This window comes from Phragmites australis, chromosome 22, assembly GCF_958298935.1.
Source record: "Phragmites australis chromosome 22, lpPhrAust1.1, whole genome shotgun sequence".
In the NCBI taxonomy this organism is placed as follows: Eukaryota; Viridiplantae; Streptophyta; class Magnoliopsida; order Poales; family Poaceae; genus Phragmites; species Phragmites australis.
This window is the reverse complement of record NC_084942.1, coordinates 11,102,034-11,117,735: the sequence shown is the minus strand read 5'-3', so window position 1 is coordinate 11,117,735 and position 15,702 is coordinate 11,102,034. Positions and strand designations below refer to the sequence as shown.

The 15,702-nt window shown below is 41.9% G+C and overlaps 1 protein-coding gene across 1 annotated transcript; it reads left to right on the top strand.

The window, feature by feature from the left end:
* Positions 1 to 5,135: 5,135 nt before the first annotated feature.
* On the top strand, positions 5,136 to 14,453 carry LOC133904266 (E3 ubiquitin-protein ligase RGLG2-like). The gene is made up of 12 exons (XM_062345725.1): positions 5,136 to 5,321; positions 5,516 to 6,034; positions 8,704 to 8,788; positions 8,858 to 8,998; positions 9,080 to 9,193; positions 9,385 to 9,482; positions 9,617 to 9,696; positions 12,799 to 12,904; positions 12,988 to 13,115; positions 13,224 to 13,425; positions 14,053 to 14,109; positions 14,215 to 14,453. The coding sequence occupies exons 1-12, from the start codon at positions 5,307 to 5,309 to the stop codon at positions 14,293 to 14,295; spliced, it is 1,626 nt and encodes a 541-aa protein (XP_062201709.1). The 5' UTR covers positions 5,136 to 5,306; the 3' UTR covers positions 14,296 to 14,453.
* Positions 14,454 to 15,702: the final 1,249 nt, after the last annotated feature.

Below are 15,702 nucleotides of genomic sequence, written 5' to 3'. Positions count from 1 at the left end.
CTAAAATGAAAGGGCTACAAATCAATCTTACTTCTATGATTTCATCCCAAATTTCAGATGTTGTGTTAATCATAGATGCGGTCTGATTCCAAGAGACTCCATACGTTTGCGGATGGATTTGACTGCTTTATAGTCCTTCTTCAATTGTGACTCTTTGTCTTGAATCTGAGCTTTAATAAAAATTGGTATCTGAACAAAGACTATTGAAATCTTTCGCAATTCAATTCTAACCTTCAGAACACCAGCCATTGTGACCACGAAAATGAGAAAGCCTAGAGTACATCAACTAGCGCTTTTTCATATTTTGAGGACCACCTTGCTCTTCGAGACATCAAATATGAGATAAACCATTGAACACAAGTAGAATTATGAAATAACAAGTAAGAAGGCATGCTGTTAGATAAAAAAGAGCACACAATAATGATTTCAAAGAAAATCTGAGATAAACCATATCACAGTTGAAGATTCAGAATTACAACAAAATATTTCAGACTTGTCCCATTTATTAGATCAATGAGTAAAAAACAAGACAAACGTATGCACACAGAACACAATGCTAACTAGAATTGTGATATCAACTATCATTATCATTGTCCCCTCTGCCTCCACCTCCTGGTCTTCTTGTAATCAACCCACATCCTCTTTGCAATTTTATTTTCTCATAGCATTACCCTCGTTTCTTTGGTTGCTCAATGATGCAACATCATCTTTGTATTCTCATTATCAGTAGGTAGAGCCACAAACTTGTGGGGATGAATTGGAGTTTCCTTGCTACTTAACCACTCTTCATCACCGTTGTGCCTTCGGATTATATTATGCAACACGACTGCAGCTGCTGGAACTTTAACTTGAGTCTCTATGGGATAGTGTGTGGCGATTTTCAATATAGGAAACCTCATCTTTAGAATGCCAATAGCACGCTCTATGTGATTGCAAAGGCGGGCATGATGAAGGTTGAATAATTCCTTGTAATCCCTTGGTTGACAATTGCATTGCCCATGATCCTTCATATGGTACCAGACTCCTCGGTAAGGAGCAAGAAAGTGTGGAGTGTTTGCGTAGCCCCTATCAACTAGATAGTACTTGCCTCTAGGCACATGAAAACCAGATTTAATTGCATATTTAAGGACCCCTGCATCAGACACAGACCCTTCCCAACCAGTTGAAACATATGTAAAATTCAAATCAAAGTCACAGGAGAGCATCACATTTTGCAATAAAGATCCTTTTCTATTTCGATATGGTGTTGCCTTACTCTCGTTTATTGAGACCGAAACATGAGTCCCATCTATTGCACCTAAATAGTTCTGCAGGGGAAAAAAACTATTACCAATTGAGATATGAAACAAGAGGACAGAATTTCCTAGCTGCACAACTATATGGCATCTACCTGAAAGTATGGCCTGAAATGTGGATTGGATGATATTTTGTAGTGAGTCTTGGCTGATGGAGGCTTCGCAAAATCAAATGTCATTGAGGTGATTGCATCAAACCATGCACCAATATTGATGCGGATATACCTAGCTCTGGAACATTCTTCGCTGAATGTAAATCAGAAGATAATGTGAACTCATTCCTCTCTACATTGTTATGTGAAAAGAATGAGAATTTGATGCTACCTTATAGTTGTCACTCCATTATTTTCAGATATGAGAGAAATGAATCATTGTCATGAACAAACAATTTGTGGGGCCAGCGGGAGATGAGGCAGGTAGAGGCACACATGCACAAGACCGGTGCAGTTCTGTTCATGAAGTTCATTATATAATCAATATCAACTCGAAGACTTTCAGCATATATGGCTTACATATCTGGAAAGCTTATAAAGTCTACTTTCCAATGGATCAAATGGCACATGATTTGGAGCTCTCTAGCAAAAGTTATCAACAAATAAAGACATGTTGCACATGCAGACCTGGTGGCGCGCGAGAAATGACAAAGGTGAAGAGTCCATGTCGTGTACAAGTTGTGTGGATATATTCTTTCTATTTTAAGACAAATATTGGGTTATAAATGAGCCTATTTACATGTTTCCTACGGATTCAAGCCTTCCAAAAGAAGGGATTTAAAGATAGGAAAGATTGGATCCAATTCGGATTCTGTTTGGGATAGCCTAGACAAACCTGCACTAAAAGGATCATAACTTTTGCATCCGGACTCCATTTTGGATGTGTGAGTATTTGTTGGAAAGCTAACTTCATGGTCCACATGATGGATAGGGCCCAAGACTCTAATTCCTTCTAGTTTCACCGCAAAACCCGAAACAAACCGACGGTTGTATAGATAGAGTTTCCTTTTTGTACATATTAGATTCCTAGTTAGTTTCTAAGTCATGTAATGGCTATATAAGCCTTTGTGCACGACCCCCAGGGGTTAGACCATGTTTATTCTATAGAAAAACTCGCAGCAATTGCTCTTGTTCTCATCTAGGGGTTTAGCCTCTTGCAAACCGAAATCTAGAGAGGGAATTGGGAGCTATCGTCGATTGTTCTTACTGTTCTGTTGGGAATTGAGGGAGAAATTCATCCACTTCTGCATGGTCAAATGGATTAATCCATCATACTGTGTGGTTCTGCGAATTCGAGGTGAAAGACATGTTGCACGAGCAGCGTGTTATTCATCCACTTCATTGGGTTTCACGGTGTCTCTAGATTCTACATCGAGAAGGTCGGGCACCCTGCATCAAATATGCATGTGTATGGTTTTCTCAGTTGTGTTGAAACCTATCACACAGAGCTGAAAAACTAGCATTTCGTGCAAGCATGTACATGAACACTGCAAGCTGCTCTTCAACGATAACACCTCATGTACTTCACAAAAGATTCTTTGAATAAAGATAATATGAAATTCCTTGGAAAATACGTGTCTCCAAGATTGGTAAAACATCGATTCCTATGGCCCTCTAGAAGTTCATGGGTATATTGTACGCCACTAAGCTTTGATGTATGACAAGGAGTTTTAGTTTTGGTAGAAGCTAAGTATAATGCTGGAAAGACAAGCATCATCATTTCATCATCTTCTTTTTCCTCAGAATCAGATTCAGCCATTGTAAGATCTTCCTTAACCATTTTCTGAATGTATCTACCCAGCAGTCAAGAAGACCAAGCTTAAAATGTAGCATTGCTATTAAGAAAAACAAACAAATCACATGCATTTTCATCCAAACTGCTACTACTAGATACTAGTCCATGTGCTGCTACTTGATAGTACCACACTTAAAGCCATACTAGTAGCAGACATAACAACTAAAACTGCACAAGTGAAAATGAAATACGAGCCCTATCTATCTAATTCCCTAATGTGATTAGGTGTCACCAAAGAAGCATTTCAGCTCCAACTCTATAATTCTTGTCACATGCGGCTCATCGGGAGAGTAGATCAACTCCTAGCCGCCAATGATGCTTGCACTAAATAATTGGGTACGGGTGGTGAGCATCTCATCAAATCTCTATCAATTCTTGTAAGATAACATCACTATACTAATCATATAGCTTCTAAATTGGCCATTCTGCTAATCACATCTGAAATGACACCAAGTGGATCAAGAAACACATAAATCGAGCATCAACATGAATCCGTGTATAAAGATGGATCAAGAACCACCTAACTCGAGCAATAACAACAATTACGCATCGATTTGAGCATGAGTGACACATCTAGAAGTGGGAGAGGAAGGGGGGCAGAGCAAGGATAGAATCTGACCGCCAAAGGCGCTCGCGCAGATGGAGGCCGGTGAAGAGGAATGCGTGGATCAATGCACACCCACCTATCGATGTACTCGCCCTCAACTCTGACCCACTTGTGCTCACCAGGAGTCGTGGATGGGATCGCCACCGCCGCAGAGCAGAGCAAAGTTGAGGGAGGCAAGGCAGTTGCGGCCTGCGGGTGTGTAAATCGGTGGAGATCTCATCATGTGCTTGCCATCGCGTCGATGTGGTAGCCTCTAATGTGCTCACCTATCGATGTGGTCGCCAGATTGCAAGATTGAAGCCAAGGGGATTAACCAACAAAACCAAATCACCAGTAGCAAATCGACATCGGCGTCCACCAAGTCCTCTAGATCGGCAGAGAGAGGAGGAGGGGAAGGGAGAGGTTGCCGTGGGGGTACGGGAAGGGAGAGGTTACCGTGGGGGAGGGCTCGCTGCTGCCTCCGATGAGGCTGGTTGTTGTCGTTGTGAAGGTTCGATCGCCACAAAGGGCACCGAGCATGGGACTCGGTTGAGTGAGCCCGATAGTTGTCGTGTTTTTTTTTCCAAATCTCGCCACATGATTTTTTCCATCCGATGGGTTGGACCGAAACCGGTGGTAAAAGAAGTGTGCTGACTAGGCTTCCAAACACCAATTTCTAGCCTAGCCTAAAATTTTTTTAGGGCCTATAATTTATACAGGTTTGGATCTAAAACCAGGCTTCACCCTTAACCCACTACGAATAAAGAAAAACTCTTAGACCATCTCTAACAGATAATTTAAAAATTTATCCCTTATAATATTATTATAGCATCCTATAATACTATTACAACATCATCTATTTTTTATATCTTCAAAACTACCTATTTCTACCTTCTATTATTTTTAACCTCTCCTCGTACCCAGAGTCACCTGCTATAAACAGTAATACGAACACATCATGTCTTCTACATATTTATCGTCGCTATGCTACATAGTAACTCGGTTACATCCATACAGCGTCAGCGTCAGATGCAGCATCTATTGGACCACGATGACAGCTGCCTCGATGATGGCTGCCTCGTTCGGCAAAACTAGTAAAAACATGGCGGCACAGTGATTTGAGAGTCTGCTGGAGACTTAAGTACTTAACCCGCTGCGTGGGAAGACGACGGTGACCTCCTGTTGAACTAAGAATTTTGAAACTATTCTAGACACGTGAAACTAAGCTGACTTGACCCAAATAAAAATTATTCGGCTGTTGTACAACATTGGGTTTATTTCCATACTTTGGCCGTAAGTTTCGTGACATCACTCAAGTAGAAAATCCGTTTCCCGATATTTACGCAGCAAGTTAAGCCAGCATCAGCATTAGCAACCACTCCAAAAGCCGTAACACGTAATTCTTGAACTCATTGTACCTTGAGTACACCCAAGCACGCGGCGGACAAGCGAAAAGTAGCTGCATCCGAAAGCAACAACTATCACTAGCCCAGGCTCAAAGAGTCGTCGTCCTCTTCCTCGGTCTCCTCGTCAAGTCAACCCTTCTGACAACCCGTCCCAGCCCCGCACCTCCACCAGCCTCCATCCAATCGATCCCCAACTCAGCTGCCCGCGCCCCCGGTCCGGGACTCCTCGGCATGAGCGGCTTCTTGGTAAGAAATGGACGCTTGGCCGGCTCCCCCAAGCACGCAAGAAATTTCTGTTTCTTGGAAGCTAGCTTCGATTGGTTCTGGTTCTTGGGAGCTAGCTCGGTTTCGATTCTTGCTGCTGGAAGCTTAAGCTGTTTCGATTGGGTTTTGATTGTTCTTGCTTCTTGTTGCTTTTGCAAATTTCTGCGAATTGCTAGGCGGTGATGGGCAAGATCGGCACCTTCCTGCTGTGGGTGCTCTTCCTGGTGCTGAAGACGGCCACCAAGATCGTCGGCAGCCTCCTGGCCGCACCCGCCGAGTTCCAAGAGGACCAGCAGCAAGGACCGGAGGCGGCGGCTGCGGCGCGGCGCAGGTCGACGCCAGCTTCGCCGCACCGCGACCCCAACGAGCCGGCGTCGGCGCCGCCGGCGCAGCTGTGGAACCCGCTACCGCCGGCGTACTCTGCTTCTGCTCCCGCGGCGGATGAGTACTCTTTGTCCTCGAGCTTCCGGCGGCGGGCGAGTGCGCCGCCACCGCCAGTTGAGGACGTAGTTTTGTCCTCGAGTGGCTACTCGCGTCCTCCATTGGCGGCGGCCCATGCGCATTCCGTATCAGCGCCCCCGCTAAGGGCGGTGGAGGAGCGGGCGATGCTGGCGAGGGCGGTGGCTGGGGGGAAGCGGCCGAGGCTGGAAAGGAAGTACTCCAAGATTGTGGACCAGTACCACTCCTTGGATGAGGTATGTGTCAAATACTCAAATGTTGAACATATTGGGGGTTAGCATGGTGAAGTTTGGTCAATTTTAACTTGCAAGCCATATTATGCTTGAAATGAACGACATGGATTTGGAATTCTTTCAATTGAGATATGGGATCCGAAATTTGTGATCATCTAGGCTAATTTAGACTGCTGTGAAGATTATACAATGCTGGTGGTGGATGTGGTGTTATTGGACAGTAGCTCTGCCGACGATTGGTGAGCCATCGATCTCATGAACTTGTAGAAAGAGCAGGTTATGTTTCCAGTAGACGAATCACACAACAAACACATGATTTTATACAAGTTCATGCCTCCTTTAGGATAATAATCCTACGCCTTGTTGGTCTTGTATTAATCTCTAGGACTGTTTACAAGGGTGTTTGGCTAGCTTAGATGCATCTAAACATAGTCGAATGGCTCCCTTGTGAGCAGTCGGGAAGAGTTGCTAATAAGGCTCGAGGGTTCGGAGCTCCTGCATGCTTCGATGACTTTAATGGACTTGTCCTCCGCAGGGTCCCGTATATATAAAGGGGGTCGTTGTACGACTCCTGAAGTCTTTCATTATCATTCTTGGAGATAAACTTGCATGTTTATGAGATATTTTTGGCATCTACGAGCAGTTTTCATATGTCTACTAGCCATTAATTACCTTTAGGTCAATGGTGCCATTGAAGAAGTTGTTGCATAGACAATAGAAGTCTTCTTTGATGATATCCTAGCATCGTTTCATGAAAAGACCATTAGAGCCATCTGGGCCAGCAGATTTATCAATTGGCATGTTTCTAACAACAATGTCAATTTCCTCCTTAGTGAAGGGTTCACTTAAGCAGTCCAAATGGTCATGGGTCTGAACAAGATCATCCAAATTGAAAAGCATTTTTGCACTTTCTGTTGCTCGCATTCTATTTTTGTAAGAGTCCAGGAGGATAGCAGCTTTCTCTGCATGGTCACTCACTAACCTTCCATCAGGGGCTTCTAAATAAGTAATTGTATTCATTCTGTACCTTTCTGTGGCTGTTGCATGGAAGAATTTGGTGTCCTCATCACTAAATTTGACCCATCTGATAGTACACCTTTTTCTCCGGTACTCATTTTTGTGTTTCAGTAACTTTATGATATGCTTCTTCATAATTATTCTAAAATTTCTTTCTTGAGTGTATAGATTTCTCTGCTCTTCTAATTTATCTAAGGACACAAGGGTATCATTGCATCTTTGTATTAAATTGTTGAGCTGTGAAATTCCTTTACTCCACATCTTTAAAACTCTCCTGAGCAGCTTGAATTTGGCTGAAATTCTAGTAGCACTGTTGTTAGCTCTGATAGAAGAGTTCCAAGTACTTTCCACAATCTCCATAAATCCAGGATGGTCAACCCAATATAGATCTAAGTTACAAAAGAGTTGCTAAGTTACGGTAGGCTCGAGGGTTCAGAGCTCCTTTAGGCTTGAATGACTTCAATGGACTTGTCCTCCTCAGGGTCCCTTGGCTCCGTATGTATAGGGGAGTTGTTGTATAATTCCTGGAGACTTTCTTTATCATTCTTGAAGATAATATTTTCTATTTACGAGATATCTTGGGCGTCTGCGGGTAGTTTCCATATGTCCAGGGATTTTCTATCATTTCCTGGAGTCTTTCTTTATCATTCTTGAAGATAATATTCCATGTTTACGAGATATCCTGGGCATCTGCGGGTAGTTTCCATACGTCCAGAGATTTTCTTCCCAAGGATAGAGATATGTCCTGAGAATGTAGGAAACCCTAGAGTATCCGGATGCGGTAGTTTATACTACCCATCGTCAAGCTATAGGTTTGAAGTTGGTGATGAATTGCTGACATCTGTGTTCTGTTTGCTGCCTTGCTGGTTAACTTATGATAAGGACCTATACTCTGACAAGACACTTGACACAATCCACCGATTAAGCTGTTCTTTTGAGACTGTCTAATTGTAAAGGAAAAGTGAATTATGTTAAAGCTGAAAACTATCTAGAGAAGAAACTTGCAAGCTGGAATTACCATATTATCATATGGGTGTGTAGGGAAAGTATTCACTTTTGACGTTTTCTATCTGCTAGTATTTGGAGTTTGGACTTACAGCAGTATATACCATGTAGAGTGCTCCATGAAAGCACAAAAGATACTTGTATAAGTACTTCTAAGCAATTCAAACATTAAAAAATCGGCCTGTTAACCTTAGAACATGAACTGTTAGACATTTTTAAAGTTTTGATGTTACTTTATTAGTAAGTGAAACATGAATTTTCCAAAATTTGGTAACTGGTCTGCTGGAATTGACTTAAGATGTGGGCCATTTTTTAGCAGTTGGACACGAATACTACACTGCGACTTTCCTTTATGCAATGAAACAAGGCATAGAAGTATTTATATACATAATAAAAAGTCCGTCCAGTTGTATGGAATGAATGTAATAGCCTACTAGGAACAGGCCATCAAAGAGACGACACTAGCACAAGAGTGCACATAGAGGTTGAAACTGACAATCGTAATTTGTACAGCATATTTTGCTTATTACTATTTCCATGCCCGTGCGTTACTATTGTGTCTACTACTCACAGCATAGTAGATACACCATCTAATACTTTAAGTGTTTACTACATTATGATTCCTGAATGAATATTATATCTATATGCAGGTTATTGAAGCATTAGCACAAGCTGGTCTTGAGTCCTCAAATTTAATCATAGGACTTGATTTCACGAAGAGTAACGAATGGACAGGTAGTTTGTGAACTTATCTGCGAAGAATGAAAGCATTTGTCGTTGATACTTGGCTATCATCGTTTGCAGGAAAGAATTCCTTCAATGGCATGAGCCTGCATCATATTGGTGACACCCCAAATCCTTATGAGCAGGCAATCTCCATCATTGGGCAAACCTTGTCAGCTTTTGATGAGGATAACTTAATTCCTTGCTATGGCTTTGGAGATGGTAATGTGCTATGAGCCTACGACTTTTATTAGTATACCATGAAATTGTAAATGACTAACAGTTCTGTTTTCAATAATGCAGCATCTACACATGACCAAGATGTATTTGCCTTCTATCCTGATGAAAGACCATGCAATGGTTTTCAGGAGGCTTTGGTTAGATATAGAGAAATTATTCCTCATCTTCGCCTTTCCGGTATCTAAGTTCATTTTATTTGTGTTATTGAGAATATAAAATGGTAAATGTATAAATGTAATGTGGAATTTGAGAATAATTGTGTGTAGTTCCTTTAGACCCTCACACCCTTTATTTATAGTACTAGGATTACTTCTAGGCTTGAATTAATACTCTAACTCTCCAACATGTAATTTTTTGTTTTTTTCAAGGTCCTACATCTTTCGCCCCAATAATTGAAATGGCCACAACCATTGTGGAGCAAAGCGGTGGACAATACCATGTTTTAGTTATAATAGCTGATGGGCAGGTACGCCCTGGTCCGTTCCCTTTTTTACTGACTTTTTCTGTTGAAAATATTATTTATTTGCTTTAATTGTGAACGAGGAAAATGAAATGGATTAGTGGATTATTAGGACAGTCTCTGAAGCTGTCATTGTACAGGTTACACGAAGTATTGATACTGAATTTGGCCAGTTAAGTACCCAGGAGCAGATGACTGTTGATGCTATTGTGCAAGCCAGGTATGATTTTTGTTATTTAGGAATAAATTTGTACTTGTGTTGTATGTTTTCATAATGCTTGGAAACAGGAGATATGGACATATCAGCTTGTGCTTCATTATTTTCCCTCAATTTTATAGACTGGAAAAATGACAAGATATCTGTGCATCAATTTGGAAGAGCAGATTACACAACACATATATTTTACTTTAAAGTGTTTGTAACTGAATCAACCTATTGTTTGTATTTCTTAATCCTGCAATATCTAACTCAGGTACGACTACAGAGTAATACGATAAAATGTTCTAGGTACTTTGGTATTGATTTTGGAACAACACTACTAATTTCTCTCAGGGTTTGATCGGCTTTGTCTTTTGTGTAAGTCAACATTTCTCAGAGTTACTAATGGGATGTTAAAAATGATGCGAACAAACAATACAAATCGCATATGTGTTTCAGATAGATTTGGATTATTAAACAGGACAGATTTTTTTAAAAAAACTCCAGGCATCTGAACTGTTGATGGTCCAGGACTCCAGACATATCTCCTGTGCTTTTTTATGGTAATAAGGTTATACCAACTCTATGCTACTGGCATGATGACACAAAAAAGGGGGTTATGCAGTCAATTGCGAGGTTTATAGGTGTTGGGAGATTTAAGGGAAGGCGTTTGCAGCAAGAATGACAGCCATTGGTGAAGTTAGTAGAGTTGTTTTTTACTTTTCTTAAGTTATGTTTGTTAGGAATAGCGATTTGTATTCAATGGTAGCCTATAGAAGCAATATATAGAGTATAAAAGGGAAACCCTAGACTAGGAGATTACTATAATACCCTTGACTATTATACCCTTAACACTACTCCTCAAATGCAAGGCGTATGCAATAACGTTGCATTTAAAAGAGGTGACACCAAGTAATAAACTTAGACAAAATAAAACTAATACATCCAAAAACTGTCTCTTTAAAACTGTCATAGAGTGAATCCTTGGTAATCTTGTCGAATCAAGCCGAGTAAGTGCAAAGTGAAGCACAAGAGTAGAGTCGTGATGATGACAACAAAAGAATACCCTTGGTCAAGAATCGCAACAAAGGGACGACGAGTAGCACGACGACAAACGAAAATTGCCACTTAAGCTACAGAAAGACCAAGATGACAAAAAGATGCCCTAGATCAAGAATTGCAAACACATCAATGACGAGTAGCAAGACAACAAATGAAGTTGTCACTAAATCTACGAAAAGACCTAGATGACACTATTGCATCAATAACGACGGGAAAGATATCGACTAATTGATGAAGGAATATGTGGACTCGCAGGACCTGAACGAACTCAAAGAGACTGAGACTTGGATGTGGATGCAGCGGAAAAAAAGACTAAAGCTAGACACAAAGGAAGCTAGCAGAGCATCAACCATAGACCACGGACAACAAACCATCAAGCAAGAACACAACCACACAACTGACAAAACATCGAATTACGTTCCTTAATCCCAGCTCATAACTAGCTTGCAAAGGCCCACACATGAGAGAAGCGAAGCAATAGCTAGAAGAGCAAGCGGAGCAGGAGAGAACCACGAATTGTGGAGCTGAAGCCGCTAGCAAAGATGCTAAGAAACAACAGGTGAAGCTTGATGTAGTGGCAACAGATATATAGCAGATCAGCTACATGGCGAAGCAACAGTACAACTTGAAGAGCCACGACTGCAGCTGCCAGGTGATGATGGACGGTCGAGCAGGCGGCGCAGCAGGCCGAAACCAGCGGAGACGGTTGGATCCAAACGTGGGAGCGAGCGAGCGAGTGGAGCTAGCGGCCCGACAAGCCGAATCCAACAAGGCGGCAAGCCAAATCTGGCCATGAAGGCGAAGATCCATAGCTCTAGGAGACAACAACAGACAACGTCAACACATGGTGAAGGACAGGCGACGCTTACGCGGCGAAGCCCTGGCGGTAGAACAACAGTCTCTCCTCCATAGCGCGCAGAAGACTTAGTCGCGCTCCTTGAGATGGTGCCCGTTGAGGAGCTCATGGAGCTCAGCGGACGGGAACGCCAGTGGATCAGGATGGGGAAGTCACAGCAGATGTGGCCGCGTGTAGCAAGGTAGATGCGACATAGTAGCAGATCGTCGCACTGGTGCCTTACAGACCGCATGGGAGAGTGGGCCTGCATCGAGGTGATTGATCTGATTCAGCAGTGCGCGGATCGGAGCGCAGAGGCAGCTTTAGACGGAGAGTTTGAAGTCGAGCCGTGATTACATCTCGTCGGCGCAAAGATGGGTCGGCGAGCAGGACAACGAGAACTGTGCACGCATCCGGATTGGGAGTCCGGGTGTGAACCAGCAGGAGGACAGCGGGCGCAGGAGAACTGGTAGACAGAGGCCGAGGGGAGGGAACTGGCGGGGCAGCGGTGCGGGCGGCCCTGGCTGCGGCGGATTTGGCCGACGTCGGGTGGGGTTGGGGCATCGAGAGGCCGGTCGGTTGGCTAGCGTGGGAGCAGGCGGCGGTCAGATCAGGAGGATGGGGTGGCGGCCGGCAGTGGCGGAACCTGACGGCTGCGGCGTATTGTCGATCGATTTGTGCGCAAATAAACAGTAGCCAGTGAACATGTTGCTATAGATCCGAACAGTGTCGCGAGAGAGAGGGCCAACGGGGGAGGAAGCCGGCGGGTGGATGGGTGGAACAGATCTAGATTGAGACGAGTTGTTGTGTTCCTAAAAAACCCTAGCTCTAATACCTTGTTAGGAATAGAAACTTGTATTCAATGGTAGCTCATGGGGGCAATATATAAATTACATGAGGGAAACCCTAGATTAGGAGATTACCTTAATACCCTTGACTATTATACCCTTAACAATGTTCACTACCAACTTTTACAGATATCTGTGTACCATGAAGGAACATGATATTTGCTGCGTCATGTATGTGAGTTTTTAGCAAACTAGTGCAGATGATTCAAGAAGGCTGCTTGCAGAGCCAAGAGCTAAGGCCTTTCTTTTGTATCTGCAATGCCAAAAATAATATCTCTAAATAATCAAGTTATCGTATGGTATTTTAGATGCCACAGCACTCTTCGAATAACATTGCATCAACAACTGATTTATAATTTGTTCCATTTTTTGTTGCAGCGAATTTCCCTTGTCTACAATTTTGGTTGGAGTTGGCGATGGTCCATGGGATATGATGAAGGAATTTGATGACAACATACCCACTAGGTCTTTTGACAATTTCCAGGTAGGTGTCAAAAAGTCATGTCTATTTGTTTTTGTCGTCATAGCCAGAATAACTAGCTATAACATTGACACTTGTCCTCATAGTTTGTCAACTTCGCTGCAATCATGTCAAAGAAGATAAGTCAAAGCAAAAAGGAGACAGAATTTGCACTTTCAGCTCTCATGGAAATTCCTTTGCAGTACAAGGCAACATTAGAGCTTGGGATTTTAGGGTATGGAGAAATAAAAGCAAGACTCGGCTACATATACATATTTGTTGATTGATTAATTGACCTAATTGGCTAATTCGCTCTTTTATTGTTCTTGTTTTTACTAACCAGACGTCGACTTGCAAAGTCGCCTGAGCGGGTTCCACTTCCTCCTCCATTTGCAAGTTATAACACAATCTCAAGAGTGCCATCTCGAGCAAATAGCTATCGAAGTGTGCCTTCACGTCCTAGAGAGGAACCAACGGTAGATTCAACAATCACAGCATCAGTTACATCCCCACCAGCTGCTGATACTAAAGTTTCAGAACCCCAAGTACGACAAATTCCATCCTTGCACCTTGTAGGTCTTTTTGTTGATTCGCAAAAGGCAAAAGAATTATTATAGTTTTTCTTGTGAAGCATGAGAAAAAATGTTTGTGATTTCTGATTAGTTTTATGGAAATTAGAATAATTAACTTTCCAGATAAAATTTGTTTGATATTTTAAGAATTTGAGCCTAGGGTTACAGTGGAGCCCACCCAGGGGAAAACCCAATAGTGATTTTCCGAGCACTAACAGACTTCTCTTCTTGAGTACCAGTTATTAGGCCGATATATTTGTCTGTGTAGCATATGAGTCAAATAGTTTGAGACTAATTGTATAGGTTGGGGACTGTTCTTTGTGCAAATAAAGTAAAAAAAATATTCAAGGACTAGACTCAGCTGCAGGAAAAATCAAGTACTATATCTTGCGAATTGGTTCAAACTTACAACTACTTCACACAAGGAACTGTCCCTGTGATTATCCTATGGTTTTACCTTATGATTTCTTTTACCTGCTGTACAAGATCAAGAAAACGCAATACTCTTGTCATTCATGAACTTCCTATGTTCCAATTCTTCCAAGATTTCTTGCACGGTTTAGTTAGTAAACTACGCATTCTTTTTTTGTCTATCTGTAGATGTGCCCAGTTTGCCTTTCCAAACCCCGGGACTTGGCATTTGGTTGTGGTCACCAGGTAAAACTCACAACAATTCGCTGGACGGATGTTCTGGTTCACACATCATTTTTAAATTTTGTTTGGAATGGTTTAACTGAATTTATGTTTTTTCTTTCCATACAGACATGTTCGGAATGTGGGCCACAAGTCATAGATTGTCCAATCTGTCGAAGGCCCATCGATACAAGAGTAAAACTGTACTAACTGTCTGTCCTGCCTAACTAGGCTTCGCTGAAGTAGATGCGTGCACGAAGTAGGATCCTTTGAAAAAGAACTGTATAAGACTATTAATGCTATAGTGTGTATTGATTTAATAGAATCAGCTGTACAAAAAGGAGAATAAAAGTTTTATGCCTCTTCTACTGTTTTGTACCTGTTTGTTGTGGGGTACGGACCTGGGAGTGCATCTGTCTCTGCCTTGAGGTGCTGCTCAGCCGAGAATCCAAGCCTGGTCTTTTGTTGGCTGCTTGGCTGTTCTGTGCGGCAAATTTTAATGACTCTCGGGACCTGATTTGTTGCTGATTTAGCTTGATATTATTGCTTTCGGATATTTCCAAGTTCACTTGGAAAATTGAAATTACACAAATCTGAACTGCACAAAAGCTTTAATTATCATTTTTATGGTAGCACAAAAGCAAAGGAAAACAAATGGGCCCAATTCTAAACATATCGACAGGAAATACGACATTCCAAACTTCGGTTTGATTAGCTATTATGTTAGCTCACAGAAAACATCCAGATAAACTGATTGAATTGGGGTACAAGGCGTCAAATGTGCTGCTCGAATCTATCGCAAAGGCCCAAAGGGGCAGATATACAAGAGTGGTTGTGACAAGATTCAAAGAGCACCACACATGAAGCACGAAATACAACACAGTATATACATCTCACAACCCTCTACTCCGTTCAAATTCACGGAGGATCAATAAAATTGAGTTAGTTTGGGGATAGAGTTGCTATGTTGAGCTCTAGTCTATCCTTAGATGAAGTCTGCTAATTAAAACTCTAAAGGCACATATTGAAGGCACAACCTTATCCTCCACCTGTAATCACATGTAGGAATATCAACACATGTGTGCTCATGAACTTATGCATCATTGGATCCTGAGCAATGTTGTGTCCAAAGTGTCCTAGATTTAATTGTCCCAGAAAATGAGAGTTAGCACATTAAATATAGCGAATTAAGCAAGCACACAACAAATCAACAAGCACATTAAACATGATTGAAGAACTAATGATTAACCTTACAACATGTTCATACATAACTAAAGCATTAAGCTAACTCAATCTTAAATCATTACACATAGGGCATAATATAGCGAATTAATAGTCCTACGAGTTTACAAATAATTAGCTAAGATTCATACTCCGCTTATTGGCCTAGTTCCTTAACATGGGAGATATGCTCCTTGCTACACCTTCATCGTGCTTTCTCTTTGTCGGAAATCCCACTGTTGCATCATATGTGAGAAATGCATGAATTTAAGATAGAGAGGTACAATGTGGATATTGGAACAAGGTATAGATAAGATGCAACTCCTTGAATAAACACCAAAATTTCCGAATGTACCCATAGCCATCCTTAACCCATGAAAGAATGAGGCAAGTCAG